The 24,186-nt window shown below is 54.7% G+C and overlaps 1 protein-coding gene across 12 annotated transcripts in view; it reads right to left on the reverse strand.

Moving 5' to 3' along the window:
• TEF (TEF transcription factor, PAR bZIP family member) overlaps positions 1-24,186 on the reverse strand; it is a 140,806-nt gene that overhangs the window by 98,266 nt on the left and 18,354 nt on the right. For 5 of the 12 annotated variants that reach the window (XM_082420663.1, XM_082420669.1, XM_082420658.1 and 2 more), the window contains 3 exons: positions 17,578-17,653; positions 12,106-12,184; positions 179-279 (listed from right to left, as the gene is read on the reverse strand). In XM_082420663.1, coding sequence (XP_082276789.1) covers positions 179-279; positions 12,106-12,184; positions 17,578-17,653 — 256 coding nt within the window. The other 7 variants (XM_082420659.1, XM_082420664.1, XM_082420665.1 and 4 more) reach the window with 6 other exon arrangements.

A 24,186-nucleotide genomic window follows, 5' to 3' on the forward strand; every position in this document is an offset into this window, starting at 1 on the left:
CTACCAGAGTAGGGGCCCATAGCCACTCCCACTCCCCCATACCCACTCACCCATACCCACTCCCTGTGCACGTGCGAGGGAACCGACAGGCCTGGGGGAGGCCCAGCTCAGGTGCCGAGATCACCTTCCCGGCCAGCCCCTCCAGCTGAAAGAACAGAGAGTCCAGGTTTGAACAAACCTCCAAATTCTCCATGGCTCAGGCACAGAAATGATTCATTCATACGTTCTTGCCTCCATTTATTCACCAATTGCTGGCTCTGAAGCGGTGCAGCGGGAGACCTGGGGGTAAGGGGAGAAAGAACATTCTGGTAGACTCAGAGTTCCTTGGAAAAAAGGCTCATTTATTCACAAACACTCCCTGAGCACCCACTGCCTGCCCTGGGAGCACAGGTGGACAGCAGTTACAGGAGAGGTGTACACAGGGGGCCTGGGAGCCCAGGGATCAGGAGGCGAAGAAGAGCCAGGAAGGAGAAAAGCAAGACCAAGTCCCCTCCCCAGGGAACGTGTCAGGAGGGCGTCCATCAGGGAAGAGTCTAGACTCTGCTCCCTGAGAAAACAAGGATTCTAATCCCAGCCCTGCCGCTCCTGAGCTGGGGGACGTCAAGCACCCACTCCACCTACTCAGGCGTCTCAGTTCCCTCACCTCTAAAATGGGTATAATAATTACACCTACTCGTGAAGATTAAATGAAACAGTGAGTGGAAAATGCTGAGCACCGTAGCTGGCCCAGAATAAATGACAAGTACCATTTCATCATCAGGGCCATAATCATTCATCCTCAAACACCAGCAGCCAACCCAGTCCAGGATGCTTCCTTGAATCAGCAAACAGGTCGAAACCCAACCCTGCCAACAGCGGGATCAGGCTGGGGCGGAAAAGGAAACTCCATTCTCAGAGCAGACACTAGGCCGGCCCCCAGTCTGCCCTCTGCAAGAGCGGGAAGCTGCTCGTCCCCCAGCAAGGCAGCGTCCTGGGACGTATACTGATCACCCTCAAAATAGCTTCTCCTGGAGAACAGATGGGTGGGTAGGGGTGAGTCATGGTGGCCGGAGAACCCTTCTCCATTCGTCACTGCTTGCCTGAGTCAGCGCCCGCCCTTGGGCCAAGGGGATGCCACTGTCTGGTCCCCTCACTGCCACTTCCCCCAAGTGAGTCATGGGGTGGAGGGGCACACTCTTGCCCTCCCTCCTCCTTTCCCTGGGTCTGGCCACTTCAGCCAAGTCCTGAGTGGGCAGGGCCTAAGGACAGGCTGGGACCAGCCAGGAAGTCTCCAAGGCCCTGGGCGACAGGAACCTGCTGATTTTCTGGGTTTTAATTTGGGGAATTTCACTGCCAGCAAGAGAAGTGGGTCCTCACAGCTGCCGACTCTGTGTAACCTCAAATATCTCTCTCCCCTCTTGACATCTGTCCCATTTGTACAAGAGGGAGTGAGGCTAGGCGCCTGTCCAGCTAGGCCATTTGGGCTGGTCCCTACGTCAGCACCTCTTCCTGCCCCACTGGATCCTGAGCCCTGGTGAGGGCCCTGGAGGACCCTGTGCTGTGACACCTTCCCCAGGGAGGGGAGAGAAGAGTGATGGGCTGATCCCTGGGTGGGACCATAGCGCTACCAGCCGAGACCCCCGCAGGCATGAGGACCTGATCAGAATACTGTTGGCCTGTGGCAGGGTTGGTGAGGCCAAGCAGGAGAAGAGGCCTGGTCCAGCCACCTGGACATCCGGGTCCTGAGGCTGGCTCTGCCCTAACTGACTCCAGTAAATCATTCAACATTCAACATGGAGACCCCCTAAGTGCTGGACACTGTTCCAGGCATCTTCCTGAAGTGATGTTCTAGGAACCACAAACAAATAATAAGTGAAGAATTTGTCAGATGGTGAGGATGTTCCACTAAGACAATCAAAACTGGTGATGGTAGCTAGTGAGCAAGTGGCCCCTTGAGATTGGGCAGTCGGGGGAAGGCGGACCTTCCCAAGGAGGGGGCTTTCAGCCTGCGATCTGAATTACAAGAGAATTGGCAGGGAGAGCAGAAGAGAGGTCAGCCACTCGCAAGGGCGAGGTAGAAAAGAGTATGGTGTGCTCAGGGAATGAAAAGGCCAGCAGTAAACAAGAGACAGGCAAGCAGCACAAGATGAGGTCGAAGAAGTCCTCAAGGCCACATCATGGGCCCCATAGCCCAGATGGCGAGCTGGGATCTAACCTCCAATGTGAGAGTTAAGTCTCTCATGCCCAGGTTGCCGCATCTGTGGCTAGGAGCAGAGATAGTGAGAGTTCTCTCACACATTCAATCAGCAAACCTCCCCAGAGCCCCTCCTCTGTGCGAGGTCCTGACCTGGGCCCTGGGCAAGGGCCTGCTGGAGGACAGGGAGACTTCTAGTGGTAGAAAAGTGGAGTGGAAGACAGACCCAGGTCATTATGACTTCAACACCTTGATCAGATCCACGGCAGAAGGAAAGTCAGTGAGCCGGAGGAGGCCCCTATCCAGCCCCGGAAGGCTCTTCAGAGGGTTGATAGAAGCTCATGGGGGAGGAGCTATGGCCCAGCACACATGCCAAGTACTTCAGGCTGGGCTGGTACGATGGCACCTGGACTCTACATTGAGGGGCTCCAGCCGGTGGGCAGGGAGATGGGAAAAGAAACAAGACTCCTGAGCGGAGGAGCGAGGGCATAAAGCCATGGAAACAGCAAGTGCAGATGACCCCCTTCACGGAGCCACAGAGATATCCAGAGGGCAGAAATGTAAAACTAAAACTATAAAATGTTTAAAAGAAAACAAAAGAGGGACTTCCCTGGTGGTCCCGTGGTTAAGATGCAGCGCTCCCACTGCAGGGGGTGCGGGTTTGATCCTTGGTCTGGGAACTAAAATCCTGCATGCTGCACAGCCAAAAAATAGAAGAAGAAAAAAAAAAAACAAGAGAAAATCTTTGTGATCTTAAGTTATGCAAAGATTTCTTAGATATGACTCCAAAAGAATGATCCATAAAAGAAAAGACTGATAAATTGGACTTCATCACAATTAAAAACTTCCCTTAGATACTGTTAAGAGAATAAAAAGACAAGCTATAGACTGGGAGAAAATGTTTGCAAAATACAGTCTTTGTAAAAGAGCTTTTATAGAGAATCTATGAAGAACTTTCAAAACTCAATTATACCATTTTACAGTATATACAAATATCAAATCACTACACTGTACACCTGAAATTAACATAATTTTGAAAGTCAGTTATATCTCGGGACTTCCCTTGTGGTCCAGTGGTAAAGAATCTGCCTTACAATGTAGGTTCAATCCCTGGTCAGGGAACTAAGATCCTACATGTCCCGGGGCAACTAAGCCCACGTGCTACAACTACTGAGCTCTCATGCCTCAACTGGAGAGCCTGTGTGCGGCAAACTACCGAGTCCACATGCTCTGGAACCTGTGCACCACAACTACAGAGCCCACGCGCCCTGGGGCCTGCGTGCCACAATTAGAGAAGAGAAAACTCAAACACCACAACTAGAGAGAAGCCCGCGCACCACAACGAAAGATCCCGCATGCTCAACAAAGATCCTGTGTGCTGCAACTAAGCCCCGATGCAGCCAAAAATAAATAAAATAAATAAATAAATCTTAAAAAAAAAAAGTCAGTTATATCTCAATTTTTTTAAGTCCTCAATTATAAGAAAACAAACAGGGCTTCCCTGGTGGCGCAGTGGTTAAGAATCTGCCTGCCAATGCAAGGGACATGGGTTCGAGCCCTGGCCCGGGAAGATCCCACATGCCGCAGAGCAACTAAGCCCGTGCGCCACATCTACTGAGCCTGCGCTCTAGAGCCCGTGAGCCACAACTACTGAGCCCATGTGCCACAACTACTGAAGCCCGCGCACCTAGAGCCCGTGCTCCACAACAAGAGAAGCCACCACAATGAGAAGCCCGCGCACCGCAACGAAGAGTAGCCCCCGCTCACCGCAACTAGAGAAAGCCTGCGTGCAGCAACAAAGACCCAACACAGCCAAAAAGAAAGAAAGAAAGAAAGAAAACAAACAACCCAGTACAAAATTGGGAAAAGATTTGACTATATCAAAAGAAGATATATCGATGGCAAATAAGCACATAAAAAGATGTTCAACATCATTAGTCATTAGGAAAATGCAAACTAAAGCCACAATGAGCACACCTATTAAAATAGCTAAAATTAAGGGACTTCCTTGGTGGTCCGGTGGGTAAGATTCCGTGCTCCCAATGCAGGGGGCCTGGTTTCAATCCCTGGTCAGGGAACTAGATCCTGCCTGCATGCTGCAACTAAGAGTCCATATGCCGCAACTAAGACCTGCCGCAGCCAAATAAATAAATAAACTTTTTTTTTTTTAAGTTAAATCAAATTGAACATTTGGGAAAAAAAATAAATGATTTTAAAAATAGCTAAAATTAAAAAGACAGGCCATACCACGTGTTACCGAAGATGTGGAGGAATTAGTAACTTTTATACACTGCTGGTGGGAATGTAAAATGGTACAACCACTTTGCAAATAATTTAGAAGCTTCTTTAAAAGTTAAACTTCTGGGGCTTCCCTGGTGGCGCAGTGGTAAAAAACTGCCTTACAATGCAGGGGACACAGGTTCAATCCCTGGTCAGGGAACTAAGATCCCACACGCCGCAGGGCAACCAAGCCCGAGTGCCACAACTACTGAGCTCGCACCTCAACTAGAGCCCACGTGCCACAAAACTACAGAGCCCACACGCCCTGGAGCCTGCATGCCACAACTAGAGAAGAGAAAACCCGCATGCCACAACTAGAGAGAAGCCTGAGCACCGCAACGAAAGATCCCGCATGCCTCAATGAAGATCCTGCGTGCCACAACTAAGACCCGACGCAGCCAAAAATAAATAAATAAATAATAAAAATTTAAAAATGGACATTTAATTTTTAAAAAAGTTAAACATCTACCTACAATGTGATCCAGCCATCCCATTCCTATTCACCCATAAGAAAAGGAGATAACTGTCCATACAAAGACTAGTACATAAATGTTCATAGCAGCTTTATGTGTTAGCGCTAAACTGTAAACAACCCAATGTCGTTCATGGGGTGAATGGCTGAACAAACTCCAGTACACCCACACTATGGAATACTACTTAGCAATAAAAAGAAATGAACTACTGGGACTTCCCTGGCGGTCCAGTGGTTAAGACTCTGCGCTTCCACTGCAGGGGGCCTGGGGTTGGATCCCTGGTGAGGGCACTAAGATCCCACATGCTGCGTGGCACGGACAAAAAAATAAAAAATAAAAATTAAATAAATAAAATAAAGACAAAAAAAACCAAAGAAATGAACTACTGATACATGAATGAAGCTCAAAATATTAATGCTGAATGAAAGCCCTAGCAAAAAAAAAAACCAACAAAAACCACACATACTGTTTCAATCCATTTATAGAAAATTCTAGAAAATGTAAACTAATCATGTAGCAAGAGAAAACAGATTAGTGGTTACTTGGGGACAGGAGAGGAGGAGGGGAAGGGACTGGAGGGAAGGATTAAAGTGGGGAACAAGGGAATTTTGGGGGGTGATGGATATATTCATTATCTTGATTGTGGTGATGGTTTCACGGTATATGTCAAAACTTATCAAATTATAATCTTTAAGTATGTGCAGCTTATAGTTTATCAATTATTCCTCGATAAAGCTGTTGGACAAGACAAAGTCCCTTCCCTCACCAGCTTCATGTTCTAGTGGGCAAGATAAATAGCAAACCTCATAAACAAATGAGAAAAATACCCTCAGGGAAACAAAAGGGCGCCACATGGTGAGAACGCGGCAGAGGGGGTGGTGAGGAGGGTGCCTCCGAGCAGGTGCAGTTCCTCCTGTCTCTGCGCCCCTCACTCCCTGGGGCGGCCCCCTTCCTGCTCCCCATGGTGAACTCTTAACTCTCAGCCGCTGTGGGGCTTTGCACAAACTGCTCTGCAGCTCAGCTTCCTCAGCCATGGGGAGCAGGGGTCGGGGGAGACAAGGCTGTGCCCTCTCACGTCTCGGCGTCGGCACAGGGCCCCGCAGTCGGTTCTCTGCCCAAGGGGGCCTCCCACCTGGTCTGGCTGGATTTGGGGACGGGAGAGCAAAAATACCAGGGGCAGGAAAATAGGCTTCTCAAGAGCCCAGCTGCCTTCCTCTGAAAGGCACCCCAGGGAGCCTGTCCCTCAGGACTCAGGGTCGCCTTCTGGGGAGAGGAAGGTTTGGAGCAGCGGGCACCTGTCCTCAGCAGGGCATGCAGAGAGGCAGGAGGAGCGGAGGCGTGCCAGGCCCGGGGACAGGCCAGGTTGGCCTGAGGCCCAGAGGGGCGGGGCAGGAGGTCATCGGCCATGGGCGAGGGGCCCACTTGGCCCTCTCTCTGGACACAATGTCCTGGACTGCTCCAGAGCTTGGCTGGCAGACAGGGAACGGTGACTGGCAGAGGGTTCGGGGAGCTGGCCGAATGGCGGGGGGGCGGCCGGGGGGAGCGGCTGGGCCTGAGCAAAGGGCTGGTTCTTACAACCTGTCCTGCCACCTTGGGCAAGTAGAGGACCAGTTTGTCCGGGAGGCAGGCAGGGGGCCTGGCGCCCTGTGGGGACCTCAGCAGTCCCTCCCTACCCTGTGCCCTAGTTGCTCCACATCACCAGCAGCTGCCGTAACTTGAGCTAAGTTCTCCAAGAGTACAGAACCCTGCAAATGGCAGTCCTGCTGCTCGCTGTTGTGGCCTTAGGCAGGTCACAACCTCCCTGAGACACAGAACTCCACCTGAAAAATGGTGTCTACTTCTTCGGGCTTCAATGCTTGGAAAGCATTTAGGATAGTTACCCTCACAGAGGAAGCCCTTGATGGAATAGTTTGCTATAATTACCACATTATAGCAACAATAACAATGTTCATATGTTGAGGGCCTCCTGGGTGCCAGGAGCTTTACTTACATTGCCTTGAATCTCCAGCAGCAACCGGAAAGCAGCTTTATCACCCTCATTTTACAGGTGAGGGAACTGAGCTCCAAAGTGACACAGCTGATATCAGGGGGCAGTGGCTCCCCCAGTAGGAACCCAGCCTCCCCTGTGGGCAAAAGGATTAGGGCCTGATGGGTGGACCCTGGGGGGTTCCTCATGGCAGAGCTGAACCAGGGAGGGGCCAAGGAGGTGCTAGGAACTCAGCAGCAGAACCCAGAGACCTCAGTTGCTTCCCATAGGACTCTCCTAGATCCTGATATACGAGCCACGGTAGTCAGCAAGGGTTGGAGGCAGGTGCAGGAAGAGATGCATTCGTACATTCAGCAAATACCGATGGAGGGAAATACAGCCTGGTGTTGCTGCACGTGGCCTCTGGAGTCGGACTGCCACTTTGGACTCAGACACTGTCACTAGCGAGCTGTGCGGCCTGGTGACTCCCAGCTTTCCCACTGAAAGTGTGTTTGTCCCTGGGCAAACCAGGACTTTTGATCACCCTACCTGGAGGAGTTACTCCACCTCTTGGTTTCCTCAACTGTAAAAGGACACCAATTCTCACCTCAAGTTGCTGTTTGAAGGTAAAATGAACATGTAGCTCTGGACTCACACTCCAGGCCCGATGAAGGTGAGCAGGGTTACAGGCATTTCATCTCATCCTGGCAGAGGCCAAGCAAGAGGGGAGGAAGGGAGGTGCGATTATCCCCATTTTGCAGATGAAGAGACTGAGGCTCCCATTGTGTCTGAGCAGCACAGAGGTCTGGGCAGATACCTCCTTCATCCCGAAGCCTGTTCTTAGAAGGTGCTCAAAACGTGTTGGGTGGGCTACCTCAGAGAGTGAGACCATGGGTGGCACTGCAGGGGATCCCCAGGTGCTCCCAGGGGTCTTGTGCGAGGGCAGCCGGGCAGGGCCTGCTGTGCTGCACCAGCGGGCCCTTCAGGAACAGCCTCACCTGCAGCTGCCGGCCAGGCCACAGGGCAGACCTGGACCACGTGCTCCCTGGGCAAAAGCCAGGGTCCACTGGGAGCTGACTGGCCCAGTGGGGCACCGCCTACCAGCCCAGGGCCAGGCCCAGGTCCTGCACTTTGCCAGGCCCTGGGAGGGGTGAGTGGAGGATAAGGACAGTTCACAGTTACCTTGCTAAGTACTCAGCAGGTGCTGAAATGCGGGGTTCTTCCCTAAGACCTTAGAAGGAGGGCCTGCGAGCAGCCCCATTTTATAGGTGGGGACAGTGAGATCCAGAGAGGCAGTTTACCCAAGGTCACCCAGAGGGTAGGCTAAGGTACCAGTCACCACTGGGTTCACTGCCTGACTTTAGAATTCAAGATACTGGTGGCCCACACACAGTGGGATGGGAAAAGCAGCTGCGGAAGACTCCTCAGCAGGGGACCTCCAGAGCCCCCAACGTCAGGGTCAGGGAGGGAACTTTTGTTCAGAGGAGGAAGTCGTGGCCCCAGCCGGAGCTGGGGCTCTCACCGCAGTCTGGGCTCCCCTGGGGGCCCAAGGATCCTAGCGAGGGCGGTTACCCCATCCCCGCGTGCACCCCCACTCGCTGTGCCCTGCTGGACAGCTGCCTCAGTTTCCCCTCGGGCACTAAGCAGAAGGGGAGGATGCCGGGCCAGGCAAGGCAGCGCCCGAGGGAGGCGGCCCTGGCCTCTCCTTTCCCAGCCCCACATCACAGCGGCGCACGAGGGGGAGGGGGAGAGGAGGGGGAGGGAAGGGAGGGGATGTGGAGGGGAGGGGGAGGGGGAGGGATTACGTAACGGGCGCGGGGCGGGGCGAGGTGGGGTTGGGCGGGCGTCAGCGCCGGCCCCGGGTAAGGGGAAGGGAGGCGCTGCGGGCGCCCTCTCCCGGGAAGAGCCAGGCTGTTCCTTCTTCTCCACACTAGGGCAGCCCCCTCCGCGGTCCCTTCCCCGCTCTTGCCCGAGAGTGCTGGGGAACGCGGCGGGCCTACAGCTGGAGAGACCGAGGCCCAGAGCGGGCGCGGCGAACTCGCCGAGTCCCGGGCTGGGCGTGCGGAGTGGCCGAGGCCGCTCACCGGGGGGAGTCCCCTGCTCAGAGCCACTCGCTGGCTCCCCAGTGCCCGGCCTCGGCGCCCCGCAGCCTCCTCCCCAGCCCCTAGCCAGGCCTTGTCACACCTCCGTCTCGGGCCTGGCTGGGAGCTCAGCAGCGCCGCGGACCCGCCTTGAGGCCTGGAGGCCGCACCCCCACCCCCCGCCCGAAGGTCACCCGGGACCCGAGGGAGCTCCCGGCCCGCGTCAGCCGCGCGCCGCCCCGTTCCCGCTGGAGCGCCTCTGCCTCCCCCGCTCCCCGGCGGCCGTTCCTGCCTCCCTGCTCGCACTTACTTCATCCGGCCCGGCCTCGCTGTTATTTATATCCGCGTCTGTCTCCCCAGCACAGAAGGGAGGCGGCAGCAGGCCCGGCGCTGAGGCCTGCCGGCACACCTGGTGCGGCAAATGCCGCTCGCCGCTGGGCCCACCTTTGGCCGGTAGACTGAGAAAGCCCTGTGCCTAAGGCCTGGCAACTGCCACCGGAGGTCGTCCCCAGCCCCGAGTCCCACCTTGACGGCACTGGCTCTCCCTCCCTTCCCCTCGTCAGGGCATTATCTTGGGACTCCGTGTTGCATCCCAGGAAGCTCCTAAAGTAGGATCATCGGGGCCACTGGGAGGCTGCTTAACAATGCTGATTCCAGGGTTCCGCACCAGGTCCCTCTGAGTGGGCCTCCCGGGAATGAGGCCTGTGACTCTGCATTTGCAACAGGCTCCCTAGGAGAATGCTGAGCCTTTCTAAGATTTGAGAGCGGTCTCTGCTGTGGTTGCTTTTGGGAGAGGGAGAAAGCAAACAGCAGGAGGGTGGCAGATTGGGACTGCCCCTGCTTTGATTTGATGGAGCAGGATGGAGAGACCCCGCAGGGGAGAGAGGTTAGGGCAGAGCGATTGACGGCCTGTGGGGAGGGTAGCCTGGGAGACTTGGCCGGAGAATGAATTGTGAACTCTGAGCAACACCCCACCCCCACCAGTAAAGCCCTTTAACGCCAACTAAGGGACAGACCCCACCGTTCTCCTGCAAAGTGGGCCTTGGCCCCGCCTTACAAGGCTCAGTTTAATCCCTTCATCCAAGCGCCTAGCTAGACACTGGGCTTGGAGAGCGGAGTACCATACTGTTGCTGCCCCCAAGAGTTGCCATTCCAGGAAGAGAGGCGGGCAGCAAACATAGAGCAATTACAATCGCAATCATAACTGTGATTCGATGGAGCAATGAAAGCTCAGAGCGGAATTGCGAAGGATGAATAGGAATTCCCCAGGAAGATAGGATACAGGAGGGGGCATTCCAGGCAGCAGGAACATCTTGTTCAAGTGCTCAGAGGCCTGAAATAGCAATCTCTGTAGGAATCTATGAGCAGTTTGGTGAGGCTGCGTGTCAGGAACATGGTGAGAGATGAAGCTGGATGTGCAGAGCGAGCCTTGGCCAGGCGAGGAGGCCAGACTTGGTCCTGAGTGCATGGGGGCTTGGAGCCCATGGAGGAGGGATGAGGAAGAGGAGGAATGGGAGGGAAGCTAAACACAGGACACCGCCACAGCAGAGGTGGCAGGGCCTCCCTCCCACCCCTTCCCTGTATCCCCATGGCAGCCCCCTACACCCACTCTGGCTCTAGAAGCTCAAGCTGGAGACTGCCAGGGGAGACTGGACCCCATCCCAGCTGGGTGTGATGTGCTGTGAGGCCTGGAGTAGGGGATTTTTGTGCTCCTGGGTCTCAGTTTCCTCATCTATAAAATGGGGGCACTTCCCTGGTGGCACAGTGGTTGAGAATTGGCCTGCCAATGCAGGGGGCACGGGTTCGAACCCTGGTTGGGGAAGATCCCACATGCTGTGGAGCAACTGAGCCTGTGTGCCACAACTACTGAGCCTGTGCTCTAGAGCCTGCGAGCCACAACTGCTGAGCCCACGTGCCACAACTACTGAAGCCCGTGTGTCTAGAGCCTGTGCTCTGCAATAAGAGAAGCCATCGCAATGAGAAATGAGAAGCCCGCACACCACAACGAAGAGTAGCCCCTACTCGCCTCAACTAGAGAAAGCCCGCGAACAGCAACGAAGACCAACGCAGCCAAAAATAAATAAATAAATTTATAAAATGGGGGCAGCACTAATCCCTGCCAGTCCCTCCTTGGGATCAGAGTGAGGAGCAGAGGAAATGGATAGGCAGGAGGAGCTTGCTTGTTCTGAACAATGTTGAGCACAGACCTAGGCACTTGCTCAGTTGGTGCCTCCCCCCTGCCCTTGTCCAAGTGAGCCTTCTCCCCAAATGGTCCCCCTCCCCATGCCCACCAGACTTCAAGAATCACTACTTGAGAGCCAGCACTGCTGGCTTCCAGTTCTGGAGCTGTCAGATCTCTCAAAGTAGGGGCCTCAGGCAAGTCACAGTCTCTCTGGGCCTCATTTTTCTCAGATGCAAAATGAAATGCTCCCAAGTGTTGGGGGAGGAGGGACCCCTAGCAGCCCATCTGGATGGTGACAACCCAGGCTGGCTCTCCCCAAACACAAACAACTCCCAGATGCAGGAAGTGCAGATGAGGACCCCCTCTGTCCTACCATGTCCCCTCTGCCACCTCCAGTCACTGCCAGGGACATCCTGTGCCCTGATGATGTCACCAGGCCCTGGGAGCCATGGCTGGCTGTAGCTGACAGCACTCAGGCAGGGTTTATTTATTTATTCGTATTTTATTATTTATTTTATTTTTGGCTGCGTTGGGTCTTCACTGCTGTGTGCGGGCTTTCTCTAGTTGCGGCGAGTGGGCACTACTCTTCGTTGTGGTGTGCGGGCTTCTCATTGCAGTGGCTTCTCTTGTTGCGGAGCACGGGCTTTAGGAGAGCGGGCTTCAGTAGTGTGGCACGCGGGCTCAGTAGTTGTGGCGCACAGGCTTAGTTGCTCCGTGGCACGTGGGATTTTCCGGGACCAGGGCTCGAACTCGTGTCCCCTGCATTGGCAGGCGGATTCTTAACCACTGTGCCAGCAGGGAAGCCCCAGGCAGGGTTTAGTTTTAAACTCTCAGGGCTTGGTCAGCTCCTTGCCCCCTCCCCACCCCACCCAACCCTGCCTACCCTGTCTCCCACAGCCCACGCCCCCAGGCCCCTCCTTGAAGGTTGTCTTCACACATGCTCTGCTTACCTGACTGCATCCACCAGGCTTCTGAGGGCCATGCGGAGCCAGGCCATTGGCCAAATGTCTCTGATCACCAAAGCCAGACCTGCCAAGGTAAACAGATGGGCCCCTGTAGGTAGACCGTGGTCTCCTGTGCCTCCTGAAGTCCAGAGAGGGCAAAGGACTTGCCAGGGTCCCACAGCCAGGGCTGGGGGTCATCAGACAGGCACTGTAGACACCTGGAATCCGTGACTGGGCCTTGGGGTTGTCACCAAGTCTTGATTTGAATTCATTTTTTAAAATTAATTTTTATTGGAGTATAGTTGCTTTACAAGATTGTGTTAGTTTCTTGCTGTACAGCAAAGTGAATCAGTCATACGTATACATATACCCACTCTTGAATTTATTTTTAAAAACAGCTTTTTGCCTGCGGGCCTCAAGGCTTTCTTGATGCCGTGCAGCTCAGACCAGCTGCAGAAATAAACGGAGTGCTGGGGCAGCTCCCAGTGGGACCACGGCCCTCACCAACACCCTGGGTAGGGTGTGTCCATCACGGTTGTCACAAACTTACCCTCTCAAGTGACTTTAGACTAAGGACCTGTCAGCACCCTGAGCTTGGAAACTTATGTTGATCAACACCCCTTTTATCAGTGTCATATGCTGGCCTTCTGGAGAAGACTGTGGCTGAAAAACGAGGTTCTGTTGGAAAAATCCATTTGAAAATGACTTGAGCCTTGACTCCTCACCGCTGCTCGGGGAGGCTGGGCAAGGGCTGACGTACAGAGGACAGAAGGAGGTGGGATGCAAACCCAGGCATGATGGACAGACTCTGAGTCCAAGGCCTCCCCAGAACTCCTCATTCCAGACACCTTGCTCTGGCTGAGCCCCCGTTCTCCCCACACGTCCCTCTCAGGCTTACACGTCTACTCCCTCCCCAGAAAGAGCCTAGAAGTACAGGCCCTGGGAGGCAGCCAGCCTTCCCTTCTTCCAGGCTCCTTGGATACCTCTAGACAGTGTCTGCCAGCAGCCGCTGGAGGGCAGGCGGGGAGGGGCCGAGGCAGCTGGTGCCTCACAGCACCGACTGGCACGGGAGGCCCCGCGAGGCTTTGCTGAGAAGACAAATCTGGAGGCTGGACCAGAGGTCACCGCCCAGGGATGTGTCTGCAGCGCCACCTGGTGGTGACAGTGGCGCTCCTGCCACACCAGCCCCGGTCCTGTCATCCTGTCCTTGTGGGTTTGGCAGGCAGTGCCAAGCACCAGGCAGGCCAGGCACTGAGAATGGGGCTGGGCTGAGAAGATCTGGGGGACAGCACTCCAGGCAGATGGAACGGCAAGTGCAAAGGCTCTGAGATGGGAAGGAGTTGGGCGTGACCCAGGTGGAGCAAAAGGGTCAAAGTGCCAGGGGTGGAGAGGGAGGGGAAGTGGACCAGGTAGACAGCCAGGTCTCAAAGGGCTTTTTAGGCTGCGGTGACAAGTTTGGATTTGTTTCTGAGTGTGTTGGGAGCCACGGGATATGAGGGAAATTGAGGGAAATTGAGGCAGCTGTGAGGAGGACAGACTGCAGGGTGAGAACAGGAAATCAGGAGGAGGCTGCCATAACCCAGGCAGGACATATGGTGGCTCGGACACCACGGGGTGGCCTTGGGGGTGGGAGGAAATGGCTGGACTCTAGAACTGACAGGAATTGTGGACGGATTGGATGGGGCTGTGAGATAAAGCAGGTGATCAAGGATGATCCCAAGGCTTTCTTCTGAGCACCTGAGGAATGGTGGGGCCCTTCACTTTGAAGGGAAAACTGAGGAGGAGCAGCTGTGGGGAGACCAGGAGCCTTTGGGCGGGTCAAGGTGGAGCTGGCAAGGGAGCAGGTGGAGGCACGAGTCTGGAGCCCAGGGGAGAGGATGGGGCTGTAGACGCCTGTGGGAGTTGCCGGGGCACGGATGGCGCTCCAGGCCTTGAACAGAGCGAATGACCCGGGGAGCAGGGCACCTGCTGACCCTGGGTCCTCTGACATTTAGAGTTCGGGGAGACAGGAGGAGCAGCCATGGAGGGAGGTGAATCTGGAGCCGGGGAGAGAGGGTTTCAAGAAGGCAGGAGTGAGCAACTGGGCCAAACGCTGCTCAGAAGCAGAGAAAGATGAGCTTGAGATCGACCCAGGTTGATGTGGCAACACCAAGGTGGTCATCAGTGTGACCTTGAGAAGGTGGCTTCAGTGGAGGGTGGAAGTCTGAGGGGGGCTGTGAATGTAGGCCTCACTCCTGTGGAGTCTCACGGTAAAGGGAGCAGAAGAATGGTGGTAGCCGGAGGGCAATGGGGGCTCAGGTTATTTCATTTTTAGGATGGAAGATTTTAGAACATGTTTTGGGCTGATGGAATGATCTTGTGGAGAGGGAGGGACTGATGACACGGGAGAGAGAATCTCAGGGGCAATGTCCTTTCCCAGGCAAGTGGGGATGGGATGGGTGCCCTTGGGAAGGGACTGGGTTACTGAGGACAGGACACTTCATCCCTAGTAACAGGCAGGAAGGTTGAGAGGAAGGGCGCTGGAGTTGGGCTGCCTGGGTCCAAATCCTGGCTCAACCACTGACAAGATGTGGGATTAGAACAAGTCATTCCTGGGACTCCCCTGGTGGTCCAGTGGTTAAGACTCCATGCTTCCAATGCAGGGGGCTCGGGTTCGATCCCTGGTTGGGGAACTAGGATCCCACATGCTGTGCAGTGTGGCAAAAAAAAAAAAAAAAAAAAAAGTCATTCCTTTTTTCTGAGCCTCAGCTTCCTCACCTGTAAAATACAGGTGGTGATAAGAGTAATAGCTGGCATCTACGGCTGCTTGCTCCATGTCAGGCACTATTCTAAGCATTTCACAAGTTTTAACTCATTGGATCTTCACCTCTAGTGTGAGGGAGGGAGGGGGCCTGGCTGGGGGGCCTGTAGACCCTGGAGGCAGCCAGGGTCTAGAAGGTAGAAGAAGGTGTGGGACCATGCAGGAGGAGCAGCTGGTTCCCAAGAGTGTTGGTGAAGCCTTCCTTGTGGAGGTGACAGCTGACCGGGGCCTAGAGGGATGACTAGGAGTTTGTGAGGCAGAGAAGAGACTGAAGGGAAGGCTGGGCTTGCCCATGCCTGAGGTGTTCCTGAGTCTGAACCTCAGTACTGAGATCCACAAGTCCAGGGCTCTTGGGCAGATGGGGAAATTGAGGCCCAGAGCAAGGAGAAGCCCAGCAAGTCTGGTGGGTTGGGCACTGGCTCCTGGCTCAGGACTCCGGCCCCAGCTTTTGGCACCTCCACTTGCTCTAGTCACACCCTTGCAGCCTTGGCAAGCCTCTAGGGTAGGCTCTTAGGGCGATTTGAGCTCGGTCTAGCAGCTTCTCAGAGGCCTGGGGTCGGGGGCATGGCCCAGCCTTGCCACAGACCTGGGTCAAAGCAGTTCTGGACTCATACCCCAGGAAAACAGCCATGCTCTACAGCCCTGAGTGACCTGGCCCTGCTGACTTCCAGCCCCTTCCGCTCCCCACGATCCCCAACCCCCTGCCCTACAGGGACTTGGAGTCAGCCTGGAATCTAGGTGGGAGTGGATGCCCCCTGCCCAGCTTGGGGACACCTGCAGCCTGGGAGCTGACAGAGCCTGAGCGCCGTGCAGCCCCTGCTCCTGCTCACAATAAAAGGCTCCCGCTCCACGGGGTCCAGGCATCAGCCTGCTTGGTTGGGAGGGTTTGCTGAAGTGAGAAGCTGATGAGAGCGCAGGGAGCGCTGGCTGGGGGCTGGGGGCACCCACCTTCAAACCTGTCTCTGATTTCCTCTGCTGCTCAGCCCTATGTCTGGCTGGCAGCTTTCCCGGATTAGGTGCTGACGTCAGGAGCTGCCAGCTGGGCCAGTGTGGCACAGCTGCGGGGGGTGTATGGGGCTGTGTGGTAGCTGGGTACAGTCAGGGAAGGGGGCATGTGTCCAGCTTTGGAGATTTGTCCTCCAGGGAGGCGGGTGGGAGGGAGCACTGTGTCAGAGGAGCTGCACTGTGGCAGGCACTCGCACGTTATCTGTGTAGCACGTCCTTGCTGTACAGAGAGGGAAATAGCTCAGGGAGGTGGAGCCACTTGCCTGGGGCCACAGAGCTGCTCCAACCCTGGCTGCATCCCACACCATCCGGTGGACACCCCCGTACCCCTTGCCATGGCTGGCAGCTGCCAGGCCTCGAGGGCTCATCTCTGTGCAGCTCACTACCCTCTGCAGCATTGCCACAACAGCAGCTGCCATGTGGGGAGCACCCACCCTGTGCCAGGTGCCTGTGAGGCTGGTGCCCATTCTACAGATAAAAAACCAGAAACCCAGACAGGGGAAGTGACTCGCCCAAGATCACACCCCAAATTGGTGATGGAGGCAGATCTGATCCCAGGACTAATTCCAAGCCTGCGCTCTTACCTGCTACATGCTCGGCAGAGATCTCCCAGCTTTGACATAGTCCAAGCCCACAGCCCCTGTGCTTCCCGTGGCCGCACAAATCTCTGCTGTGAGTGAGAGCATTTGTATGCAGAGCAGAAAACACAGTGGGTTACAACAGTTCATCTCCAGAGAGAAACCTCAAGTTCACAAATCTCAGAGAAGGGCCTCATAGGCCCAGTTGGGTCACATGTTCACTCTTTGACCAATCAACTGTGCCCAGGGCTAGGGTCAGCTAACCATGTAGCAGCCCCTGGAGACCACAAGGTGGCTCAGGGGTGGGGCAGGGCCTGCACAAGGCCTTTGCCTAAAGATTTGACCCCTGGGACAAAGGTTCTGTTTGAGTTACATCTGCCTCCCCAGGCTTCTTGGCATCTTATTCCCAACCTCAGTAACAGGAGGCTGGGGTATCAGGGTTCCATGCACCCTGTGTCCTCTCGTAACTGCTTTCCTGTGCCCATTCATTTCTGGCCAGCTGGTCTGGCCACGTCTGCCTGGGAAACTGAGGTGTATGGATGGAGGTCAGAAGCTGCCTGAGGGGACTTCCCTGGTGGTCCAGTGGTAAAGAATCCGCCTTACAATGCAGGGGACATGGGTTTGATCTCTGGGTGGGGAACTGAGATCCCACATGCTGCAGGGCAACTAAGCCCACGTGCCACAACTACTGAGCTCGAGCGCCTCAACTAGAGCCCACATGCCGCAAACTACAGAGCCCGTGCGCTCTGGAACCCGTGTGCCACAACTAGAGAAGAGAAAACCCACGCGCCACAACTAGAGAGGAGCCCGCACACCACAACGAAGAGCCCGCATGCCTCAACGAAGATCCTGCGTGCTTCAACTAAGACCCGACGCAGCCATAAATAAATAAACAAATCTTTAAAAAAAAAAAACAAAAAACAGCTGCCTGATGACTTGACTCTGTGCCCAACTTGTGTGGGAGCCTTGGGGGCAAGTCACATCCATTCATCCTCTGGTCTCAGCTTAAATGCCACCCACAGAGAGGTCTTCCCTGACCCCTCCAACATAAACGTTCTCTCCCAGATCCCCAATCTTCTCAGCCACATCACTTACCACAATCCGTCATTCTCCTATTTTTATCCGTGTAACGTTTGTCTTTCCAAGCAGATTGTGAAGTCTGGAGGCAGGGCTGACACAAAATAGACATTTAATAAATATTTGCTGAATGAAGTTTCTCTAACCTTTGGTTTCTCCATCTGTACAAGGGGGTAACAACATCCCCCTGTGAAGTTCAAACAAGATAGTGCCTCAAAGCACCCAACCCAGGCCTAGGAATGTGGTAGGTGCCCACGATGCTGGGAGCAGGGATGAGGGGGAGGCTGAGCTGGAAGGCTCTGTAAGCTGTCAGGAATGGAAAGATCCAAGGGTGCAGTTGGTGAAAAGATGGAGTGTGTGACACTGCCCTGAGCCCAAGGTCAAGAACCGTCTAGGAATTTGAATTTGAAAAGTTGAAACCCACCCTGGGTTTGAATTTTAGCCCTGCTGCTTTGGTTTGGGGCATATCACTTTGCTTTTCTGAGCTTCAATGTTTATTGTAAAATGGCCATTTTAAAAAGTCCACCTTGGGACTTCCCTGGTGGCGCAGTGGTTAAGAATCCACCTGCCAATGCAGGGGACACGGGTTTGAGCCCTGGTCTGGGAAGATCCCACATGCCGTGAAGCAACTAAGCCCATGTGCCACAACTACTGACCTGCACTCTAGAGCCCGCGAGCCACAACTACTGAGCCCGTGCTGAAACTACTGAAGCCCGCGTGCCTAGAGCCCGTGCTTCACAAGAAAAGCCACAGCAATAAGAATCTGCAACTAGAGAAAGCCTGAGCGTAGCAACGAAGACCAAACACAGCCAAAGAAAAATAAAAAATAAAAAGTCCACCTTGCCAGCCCATCTCCAAACTCCAAATGCATGTTTTTCCCCTTAGAAACAAAATAGTTCCTGGTCCCTCAAACCACAGGAACCCTGAGCATTAACAACATGCAGCACGGGAAGCAGAAGAGAACAGCCACGGTTGTCCACAGGCAGCTCCGGGCCTCACTGAGGAAGCAGGCAGCACCAGCTCCGCGCATGCACACACAGAGCGAGCGGAAGCAGCGTGAAGAGTGGGTGGAGACGCGGCAAGGCGGTGGAATTTGCAGCAGGCTCTGCCAAGGGTGGGACACCCTATTCTGTGCCCACCCCAGGAGCCTGGGCCTGTCCTGAGTAGGGGTCTTGGGGATGCCAATGCTGAGCAAATAGCTGCACCCTTGTGTATAACCTTGTCTAAACTTCCCTGACCAGGGATCCCAGGGATCGAACACACACCCCCTGCAGCGGGAGCATGGAGTCTTAACCACTGGACTGCCAGGGAAGTCCATAAACTTGTCTTTTTTTATATATATATAAATTTATTTTATTTATTTAGTTTTGGCTGCGTGGGGTCTTCGTTGCTGCGTGCAGGCTCTCTCTAGTTTTGGCGAGCAGGGGCTATTCTTCATTGTGGTGCACGGGCTTCTCACTGCAGTGGCTTCTCTTGTTGCAGAGCATGGCCTCTAGGCACGTGGGCTTCAGTAGTTGCGGCACGTGGGCTCAGTAGTTGTGGCTCGCGGGCTCCAGAGCACAGGCTCAGTAGTTGTGGTGCACAGGCTTAGCTGCTCTGCGGCACGTGGGATCTTCCTGGACCAGGGCTCGAACCCGTGTCCCCTGCATTGGCAGGCGGATTCTTAACCACTGTGCCACCAGGAAAGCCCCGTAACCTTGTCTTAATTGTGATGGTCTCATGGCTGTAGACAAAATTTGGCAAAAGGAAAACCTCTAGAATCCCACCACCAGCCCCTTTTCCACGTTACCACTGAGGGTTCCCTGTTTCGGGACACTTTTCATGAGCAGTTCCCTGTATTTCTACCAGCTGTGCAGCACTTTTATTTGTTCTAACTGCTTGGGGCCCGATACTTGTCCTTCCTGAGTAAACTGTGAGGTTAGGGGGCAGAAATTACTTCTAGCTGACAGATGAGGAAACTGAGGCACAGCGGGGTTAGGTGACTTGGCCTTGAAGTGGGGAGGAGGACAGAAAAGACAGCCCCACAATTCTCATCTCAAAATATTTAATTTCGTTTGAAAAGGATACATTCCCCGCTTCCCTCCCGCCACATCACTCCGGCCCACCGGCAGCGGCACACTCGCACGCACACACGCACATAAGGCCAGTGGGCTACGCTCTGCCTCTGCCCTCACCGGCTGGGAAGAAGGGTTTGCGCCTTGCCTCCTTCCCCAGCAAAGGTAAAGGAGAGAGGCCTGCTGGAATGCCAGCTCCCAGGGGAGGACGCAGAGCCCCACACACTCTGTCACGTCACATGCACTTAGAAAAATAAAACCAAGTGGTGTTCTGGCATCCCCAACACTGTAAAACAGCAATATCCACCTGGAAGTCATCTTTGCCATTTTCTAGAAAAATTTATTGCACTTAATTAACAGATGTTAAAGGAGCTCTGGGGTGGGGCTTTGCCATGAAAACCAGGGGCTTTCAGCCCTTTGCTCCCAGGGCCCTGGATGGAGAGCTGCACAGCATGAAGGGGCCCTTTTCTGCCAGCCCCCATGCCTGCCACCCCACCTCAAGCAGGAGCTGCCTGCCAGGGCCACAGCAGGTCCCCTCATCAGGGTGATGCTTACCCAGTCAAGGTTCACTACTATGTGCCTTCCGCAACCTCAGGACCCAGACAGGCAAACCCTTTCCTTTGGCCAAGGGTAAGAGTGACCCAGGTCCTCCACAAGGCTGCTGGCCATTGTGAAAGCTCTCTCTCTCTCTAAATATATATATTTCTCTATCTAGATATACATTTATTTTATGCATATTCTTGCAACATTCTAGCTGATTCATTCATGATTTGTCTGTTCTGAGGTTGCAATGAGGCTGAAGACAGGGTGTTTAGGTAGGGATGGCGCTTCCCAGCCCACTGCAAGCCCACAGAAAGCCATTTACATTGGTGTCTCTAGTCTCCAGTGCTTTTTAGAGGATGTCAAAGATCTGAGCATAGGCGCCTCAGTCTTTGGCTGTCAGCCCCAAGACAGAGAGGGTCCAGCGGGGAGTCAAGGGGACTCCCAACTCCACAATGGAAACTGAGTAGGCACCACCCTCTCCTCCTGCAAGGACTTGATCCTTAAGCCTGGGAAGAAGACATGCTTACCTGAGCACTCTTTTCCCCAAAATGTCAACCTCCACGGACATCTCCTCCCTGTCCCTGCCAGGCTCCTGGCTCAAAGGGGCCCTTCTAAAAGAAGCCAGCACCACACTCTTCCCAAGTAAGGAGAGAACCAGACACCCACTGGCTGGCGGGGGTGGGGGGGGGAGGGGTAGAAGGAGAGGGCACTACACAGGCAGAAGGCGGGACAAAGAGAAGAGACATCAGGCCGTCATCTCACCCGCTGGGGTCGGAAAGTGGACGCCACCCGGAGACTAAATGTCCATCCCTTAGGGGAAAAAACTGAAAGAAACACAAACCATACACTTCTGGCCAAAGAAAATGAAGAGCTTCTAAGCTGGTGGCTCTTCTACCAATAACAAAATGAGAAGTGCCCTCTTGGTGGGTGGCCAGACCAGAGGGAGAGTGCCCGGGCGGGCGAGCTGCCCAGGGCAGGACACTGACATGCCGGATGCAACTGCCCTGTTGTGGTTACAATAGAGTGAAAAGTGTGAACATGGTTTTCATAAAACCACAAAGTAAAAGTCAGGGGCCTGCAGGGAGGGCGCTGACATCCCTTGGCCTCAGGGACCCTTGTCAAGTCCCCTGGAGAGACGGGTGTGCAGGTCCCTGGAGGGCCATGGCGTTCCCCTGGGGTGTGGTCCACGGCCAGTGGATGGCTTCCCCTGCTCTTAACATCTGTTATGGAAAGTCTTTAGGGGTCAAGGCCCAGGACTCCGAGCCACCACTTTAAATAAAGCCAGTGGTGAATGTGACAAAGTGTGCCCGTCACCTCTGACCCCTCCTTACCACAGGCTGCCTGCCCTGAGCAAATAAATACACCCATCTCTGGGTGCCCCAGCTGACCGCAGCGAGCAGACGCTTCCATGGATCTCCTTAATTAATCTTTCGGGCAGAGCCAAAGGACGAGTCCAGCTGGACACAAGAGAAAGGAGCAGCTGGAAGGTGGGCCCCTCCGCACCACACCACAGCCAGGCTTGCATGGGTGGCTGTCTCCTGGGACCCAGATCGAGGGGACTCTAGCCTATGTAAATGTCCCCAGAGCCCGCTGTTCCAAAAGAGTTGTGCTGCGACCAGGTGACCAGGTGTCCTGCCTGGTGACGCCCTCCAGGCCGCTCGCACGGGGTGGATCCTGAAGCCAGAACTCGGAAGCCCTCTTCTGCTTTTCAGAGACAGCGGACTCGGGCCTGGCCCGCATGGGAAAGCAGAGCAAGAACGAGCGGGAGCTTCACGAGAAACATGCCCCAGCTCCCCGCCTACAGCGTGAGGGGCTGTGGAGACCGGTTTTCTGAACACCACGCAGAAGGTGCATCCCAGCTCCAGGAAGTTAAGCTTCCTAGACGAGGAGGCTCTTTCTTTTAAATCCAAGATCTGAGCTTGGTCACTGGATGACAAGAAACAGCAGGCCCAGAAGCCCAGTCTGGTGGGACAAATTTGACTCAGGCGGCCTCCACAAGTGACCTGGAGAAGAGGAGATATGCACGGCGACCAAAGCTCAGAGACCACCACCCTGGGAGTCTCTCCCCAACGGCAGATGGAACGCAGAGGGAACCCCTCCCCAGGGCCTCCTCCTTCCAGGCCTCGGAGCCACAGAGAAAAGGGGTGAGGGAGCCACGAATGGTTGGGTGCACTTCTGTTGCAGGCCCAGACGCAAAGCCCGTCCCAGGCTATGCAGACACCCAGCTGCTGCAGCCTGGCACCCACGTGGACACTACAGAGGAGCTGGCATGTCTTTTTACCTTTGAGGAAGATGGGAACGGATGTTTTTCTCTAAGACTTTCTGGGGAGGACAACAGACCCTCCCTGCCTGGAAATGCGCCCTGCTACCTGAGAAGATGTAAGGGCGACAGCCATCATGACTCATTCTGCAGAGACAGGCCTGGACGGCCCAGGCTGGAGAAGCAGGGAGAGTCAGGGAAGCCTGGGTACCCTGGAAAAGAAGAGCCCATGCTCCAGAGGTCCCCTTCCGGTCCAACTGAGACAGCCAAGAACAGAGACTAAGGCTGATTCACCACCTCGTAGATTCTCTCGCATCCCGCCAGGGAGGAGGCTGGCCCCCAGGGAAGTCGCCGTGCTGGCCATGTGATAATGAAGCTTGAACGTGAAGGCTCCTGGGGCAGGTGCACCGCCATGCGCCCACGACGAGTCATAAGTCTCCACGCAGGGGTGGGTTTCAGGGGTCCCAGGCAGAGGTCTGAGGTGAGGCAGCGTGCCCGGGCGGGGGCACAGGTTACAAGGGCCCGTACTTGGTCTCGTACTTGGACACGATGGTCTTGCACTTGCCCACCTCCTTGCGCAGCTCCGCCACCTCCGTCCGCAGGGCTGTGTTCTCCTTCTCCAGGAAGGCCGCCCTGATGGTGATCTGGTTCTCCTTCAGGCGCCGGGCGTCCCGGGACCGCTTGGCCGCCACGTTGTTCTTCTTGCGTCTCGTCCAGTACTTTTCGTCCTGTCGGGAAGGGTCCTCTGTGGGTCTCTCCTCTTTCCCATGAGGGAACCCAACCTTCCCCTCCTGCCAGCACTTCACACACCTGATTCCTCTTATAACCCATGTGGTCCAGCCAGAATGAGAGCTGGGACCCCGGGGAAGGAGCTGCATGTGCCCGGGACACCGAGGGGCCCCGCACTTCCCCAGGGAGGCGGGATGAGAATGCAAGCCTTTGGTGGGATCCGTGGCAGAAGGAAGGGCGCTCCACCTACTGGTGGCCTGCTCTGTGCTGCTCCAACATAAAGCACTGCCTATACTCTCGCCTCACTTAGGCACTCTGGCTGTGGCTAAGGGTGGGCACTCTGAGTGCAGTCCCCTGAGTTCACATCTTGGTTCTGCCACTTTCTAGCAGTGGAACCGTGCGAGTTCCTTAAACTCTCAATGTCTCGTGCCCCTCATCTTTACAACAGGGGATAATTACAGTAATTACCTCATAGAGTTGCTTGAGGATAAAATGAGTTAATATGTACAAGGTGCTTGGCTTACAGTAAGGACCACATAAAGGTTTACCATATTTATTGTTATTATTATTAAGCCTCAGAAACATCTCAAGAGGCAGATATGGTTATTCCTATCTTACAGGTGAGGAACCTGAGGTCTGCCTGACTCCAAAGCTTATAAGAAAAGTCCTTCTTACGAGTTTTTCATCAGAGGGAACAGAAAAACTGCAAAATCCTCCTCTCTCTCCCCCCTCCCAGTTCCTACAAAACCACCAGCTTGAAGGCTGCTTGCTAATCCCTGGGATGGCAATATACAACTATCCTCTGTCCTTCAAAGTGAGGGCTTGTTCAACCCCAGTTTCTGTGGCCTAGTGAGCTCTTGCCCGAAGGCTGGGTTGAAGCCAGGGAAGTGAGAGCATCAGCACAGCTGGCTGCCAGAAAGGAAAGAGAGAAGCTGCAGGGAGTCATGCTGGGGCCAAATGCCACCCAACTCCCTTTCTTTCTCTCAATTGCTGCAGGGAGTCATGCTGGGGCCAAATGCCACCCAACTCCCTTTCTTTCTC

The sequence above is a fragment of the Balaenoptera physalus genome, assembly GCF_965194825.1.
Source record: "Balaenoptera physalus genome assembly, chromosome: 13".
NCBI classification, from domain to species: domain Eukaryota; kingdom Metazoa; phylum Chordata; class Mammalia; order Artiodactyla; family Balaenopteridae; genus Balaenoptera; species Balaenoptera physalus.